The sequence below is a fragment of the Corylus avellana genome, chromosome 5 (genome assembly GCF_965113065.1).
Source record: "Corylus avellana chromosome 5, dhCorAvel1.hap1.2, whole genome shotgun sequence".
Lineage (NCBI taxonomy): Eukaryota > Viridiplantae > Streptophyta > Magnoliopsida > Fagales > Betulaceae > Corylus > Corylus avellana.
The window spans coordinates 17,998,725-18,004,165 of NC_142494.1; the positions used below are offsets into that span (position 1 = coordinate 17,998,725).

The window sequence follows — 5,441 nt, forward strand, 5'->3', positions numbered from 1 at the left end:
TCTCTTTTTCCTCCTTCCGAGAAGAAAAAAAAAAGGGTTAAATACCTCAAACCCCCCTAGGGTTTAGCAACTTTATTTTTTTTCCCTGGAGTTTCACTTTTATCACAGGACCCTCTGGAGTTTTAATAAAGACCAATTTAGTCTATCCGTTAGTTGACCGTTAAGATTGACACGTGGACCAATCAGATGTTGACACGTGGCACCTATTAAATTTTTTTTAAATTATTTTTTTTTAAAAAAAAAAAAAAAGAAAAAGAAAAGGAAAAAACTGGGGGTGGCTCGGGCCAAGAGCCACCCCCAGTTATTTCCTTTTTTTTTTTTTTTTAAATACATTTTTTTTGTTAATTTAAAAAAAAAAAAAAATTAAATAGGTGTCACGTGTCAACATCTGATTGGTCCACGTGTCAGTCTTAACGGTCAACTAATGGATGGACTAAATTGGTCATTTATCAAAACCTCAAGGAGGTCCTGTGATAAAAGTGAAACCCCATAGGGGAAAAAATAAAGTTGCTAAATCCTAGGGGGGGTTTGAGGTATTTAACCAAAAAAAAAAAAAAAAAAAACGGTGGTAATGTGGCTGGGTCCCAAAAAAAAAAAAAAAAAAAATTGAAATTACCGCCCAAAATTCCCTCATCTTTGTCAAAACGCACGCCCCCCTACCAAAGTTTAATTCTCGAAAGAGGAAACCCACCCCCAATTTTCCCTCCCAAAACTTCTCCAACCATGCGACGAGAGGCTCCACCACCGCCGGAAAACTGACGCAACTTGGCGGCCGCTCGTTCTGCTCCTCCGTGCGACGAGGCTCCATCCCAACCATTGGCTAAGCGATGCCGCCTCATTGCATTAAGAATTCTCTCAAAACCTAATTTTTTTACTTGGTCTATAAGGTTAAGACTTGAAGCATTGATGGAACCCGATTCAAGGTTGGTGATAGAGTGCTAGAAAACGACGGCGAGCATGGCTAGTCTTTTCGGTGGCTGGGTCCTCTCCACCGGCAATGGACTCCAAGGTTGGTTCTCTTCGCCGTAGCTTCCCCTATCACCTTGACCAGATTTGCTCTCTCCCCCGAATGACGACAGTGGGATTCTCCTAGTAGTTGCACTTTCGAGTGGGGACACCAGCTCATCTATGAGGAGTGGAAGTATACCTTTGCAAGGATCCACATGGCTTTGAGTATGGGTCTAGTAGGGATGAGCTCTGTTTTCTTTTCCCACTGTCACTGATATTCGTTTTGGATTTGAGTTTAGGCTTGAAGGCGCATGACGACGACGACCATGGTCCTGACTGTATAACTTAGAAAACGAAATTCAAGAAAAATCAGAAAGTCCTTAATTACGTGTAGTGTTCCAAGTCTAACAAACATTGCTTTTGCAAGTTTCTGAATTTTTTTCAACTACTTATGAGGATCAGATTGATAGGTAAGCAAGTAAGTCATGTGTTTAACCAGAATCTGAAGATTACCCGATTGGGGAAATCGGGGCGGATTGAAGAAGCCATTCACGTTTTTTCACAGTTGACACAGAAGAATGTTGTAAGCTACAACTCCATGATATCTGCTTATTGCAAGAATGGTAGAATAAGTGATGCACGCCGGCTGTTTGATGAAATGCCTCAGAGAAACTTGGTTTCTTGGAACTCTATCATTGCTGGGTATTCGCATAATGATAAGGTTCTGGAAGCCTCTGAACTCTTTGATAAAATGCCTAAAAGAGACCTCTTTTCCTGGGCTTTGATGATAACTTGCTATACACGTAATGGGGAGCTTGAAAAGGCTAGAAAATTATTTGATTTGCTTCCTGATAAGCGAGACACAGTTTGTTGGAATGCTATGATTGCTGGTTATGTGAAGAACAGGAGTTTTGATGATGCCAAGAAATTGTTTGGTGAAATGCCGGTCAAGGATTTAGTTTCTTGGAATTCAATGCTAGCAGGATATACTAAGAATGCGGAAATGCATTTGGGGTTGCAGTTATTTGAGGAAATGGAAAAGAGGGATGTGGTTTCGTGGAATCTGATGGTGGATGGGTTTGTTGAGGTGGGTGATTTGGATTCTGCTTGGCAGTTCTTTAAACAGATTCCAAACCCGAACGTTTTTTCATGGGTTACGATGTTATGTGGGTTTGCAAGAAATGGTAAGATTGTGGAGGCTAGGAGACTTTTTGATCAGATGCCACATAGAAACGTGGTTTCTTGGAATGCGATGATTGCGGCATATGTTCAAAACCGCCACTTTGATGAGGCGAATAGGCTATTTATGGACATGCCAGAGAGGGATTCTATATCATGGACTACAATGATCAATGGGTATGTTCGTGTTGGTAAGATTGGTGAAGCAAGGGGTTATCTAAACCGTATGCCTTTCAAAAACATTGCAGCCCAGACAGCAATGATGTCTGGATACGTACAAAATAAAAGGATGGATGAAGCTAGTCAACTATTCAGTCAGATTGGCATCCGTGATGCTGTTTGTTGGAACACGATGATTGCAGGCTATGCTCAGTGTGGGAGAATGGACGATGCTCTTCGTCTTTTTAGACAAATGGTCAATAAGGACTTGGTTTCATGGAATACGATGATTGTTGGTTATGCTCAAGCTGGGCAGATGGATGAAGCCCTTAAAATATTTGAGGAGATGGGTGAAAGGAATATAATTTCATGGAATTCTTTGATTACAGGCTTCTTGCAAAATGGGCTATATTTGGATGCACTGAAGAGTTTTGTGTTGATGCGGAAGGAAGGAAAGAAACCTGATCAGTCAACTTTTGCATGCGGACTAAGTGCATGTGCCAATCTTGCAGCTTTGCAACTTGGGAAGCAACTTCACCATCTGATTGTAAAGAGTGGTTATGTGAACGATTTATTTGTTAGCAATGCTCTGATCACCATGTATGCTAAAAGCGGAAGGGTCTTTGATGCTGAACTTCTGTTCAAAGATATGAATCATGCCGATGTGGTTTCTTGGAATTCCTTAATTGGTGGATTTGCTTTAAATGGGTATGGTCAAGAGGCTGTTAACCTCTTTGAAGCGATGCTCATTAATGGAGTGGTTCCTGACCAAGTCACTTTTATTGGAGTATTGTCCGCCTGTTGTCACGCTGGCCTGGTTGATTGTGGTTTAGAGTTGTTCAAAAGCATGAATGAAGTATACAGTGTTGAACCTTTGGTCGAGCACTATGCTTGCATGGTGGACTTGCTTTGTCGAGCAGGGAGGTTAGAAGAGGCCTTCAACATGGTGAGGGGGATGAAGATCAGGGCGAATGCCGGAATATGGGGTGCACTCCTAGGAGCTTCCCGGGTACACCAGAATCTAGAACTTGGTAGACATGCTGCTGAGAAGCTTTTAGAACTTGAACCTCATAAAACTTCGAATTATGTGCTCTTGTCGCATATGCATGCTGAGGTTGGTAGTTGGGAGGAGGTTGAGAGAGTCAGGGTATCAATGAAAAAGAGTAGAGCGGAGAAGCAGCCAGGCTGCAGCTGGATAGAACTCAGAAATCAAATACATGCTTTTCTTTCTGATAATCAATTGCAGCCTAGAACAGCAGAGGTATGCAATACATTAACGGCTTTAACTGCACAGATGAAAAATCCAGGTGACTTATCTGAGTTCAAATCTTTACTTGACAATGATTGTACCATCACCTAACATTTATATCAGAGCAATTTTAGCATCTTGTACATTAGGGATATGCCATTTCTCATGTACTAATTCTTTTTCAATTGTATATATGTACATGAACTGTTGGGGGCTGTTTAATACTACTATCTTCTGGCGTCGCATAGTGTTGATCAGTTTTCATGAGCTTAAACAGTGTCTTCACCCAGTTTCTGGCAGCCACCAGGCAACTCATGCCTTGTCGGGGGGTCCACAGCCGAGCAAAAAATAAAATAAAAATAAAAATGATTCAAACAATACTAAGTTTTCTTTCTTTCTTTTTTGGCTATGATATGAAAATAATACTTAAAAAATATGTTCTGTTGTTGGGAATCATTGGAATGGTTCTTTTTGCTTGAAGGTAAATATTAGAAAGAGAGTGGAAGGGTGAGGCATGTTTTACAGAAACGAGTATGTGGCCCCCACTCTTTACACTGATTATTTTATAAGTAGTTCAATAAAAGAGCATAAGGGGTGCAACTCAAATATATTGGGAGTATATAAGAGAAAATACCCAATATAGTCAAGAACGAGAAAGGAGAGCACAAAAGTCCACAAAGTTAGAGATGTTGAGAAAGGCGTTTGTAGAGATCTATTCAAACAAAGATTTGGGGAAACAAAGTTATAGGCGTGAACTTGTCTTTTCACAATCTTTGAAACTTTGAGCATTCATTTCTCTCCAAATGCACCACAGTAAATGTGAAGGGATTAAATTCCAAACAATTTTAAGATCTTTCCGACTGACTCTTTCTTTCCAATGGCCCAAAAGATCCACTACACGTTTACGCATAACTCACTTTAAACATCTGAAAAACTAAGTTACAGAAGTCTCTGGCGATATCCCAAAGAAGGAGGAGATAATCAGGAGTTTTCCCACTCGTTTTGCATATATACCACCATTTTATCACTATAATGTACTATAATATGACGTTTGCAAAGATTATTTAGAGTGACCATTTTTCATAAAATTGTTGTCTAAGATTCTGTTTGGGATTATGTTTGAAGAATAGAGCTTTTCAATCAAAAAGTATTTTTAGGCAAAAGCCTCATTTTTTAAGCTTTTACCAAAAATGTGTTTTGACAATTTTTAGACTTTTTTGACCCTTAAAAGTGCTTTTAAATTTTTTACTAAACGAATATATATATATTTTTTTCAAACGGACTTTTTGAATGTTAAAAGCACTTTTAGGCCCCTATAACGCAATCTCAAACATACCATAAGTGAAGAAAGTCACCTTCAAATGAGCCTTTCCAAGAAAATGAGGAGTTAGCGTTGGAAATGAGGACTTTGGAAAAAGTTTTAACTTCAAAGAATCATCTTTTCGAAGGAATTCAACAAAATTTATCTTCACCTCCTCGACACATCCTACAAGAACACAAAGTACTGAAGAAAGAAGTAATGGACTCCACCTCCTAGCCATTGACCAATCTGATATAATTTAAGAGTATCAATCCACCTCATCGGTGTAGGTACACATATTGTCAGACACCAGAGCATCTTTACCCCTTACGATGCAAAATATCCCCAGAAAAGAGTCCTTCAAAGAGCGACTCCCACACAAAACATAATGCCAAAAACTAGTTCGATAAGCATTTCTCACCTCAACTTTAACACAACTAGACAAAGCATCCCGATCTCTTGTAATATGTTTCCAAAGACTCATTTTATTAAAATGAGTGCCACGTGTAGTCAATATTTTGTTGAAATAATCTCATGAAAATAAGTTTTCCCTCATATTTGAAAATCTCAACTTTCCCTCTATTTGTGTCTTTCACTTTGTTCCAC

At 39.3% G+C, this 5,441-nt stretch overlaps 1 protein-coding gene across 1 annotated transcript; it reads left to right on the forward strand.

Annotated features, from left to right (window-relative positions):
* The first annotated feature begins 692 nt into the window (after nucleotides 1-692).
* On the forward strand, nucleotides 693-3,757 carry LOC132181393 (uncharacterized). Its single transcript, XM_059594596.2, has one exon. It carries the CDS (start codon nucleotides 1,400-1,402, stop codon nucleotides 3,644-3,646), a length of 2,247 nt encoding a protein of 748 aa, XP_059450579.2. The 5' UTR covers nucleotides 693-1,399; the 3' UTR covers nucleotides 3,647-3,757.
* Nucleotides 3,758-5,441: the final 1,684 nt, after the last annotated feature.

What these genes read in the sequence shown, in the direction of transcription:
- LOC132181393 (XM_059594596.2), top strand. Translation starts at nt 1,400, where the DNA reads ATGAGGATCAGATTGATAGGTAAGCAAGTAAGTCATGTGTTTAACCAG.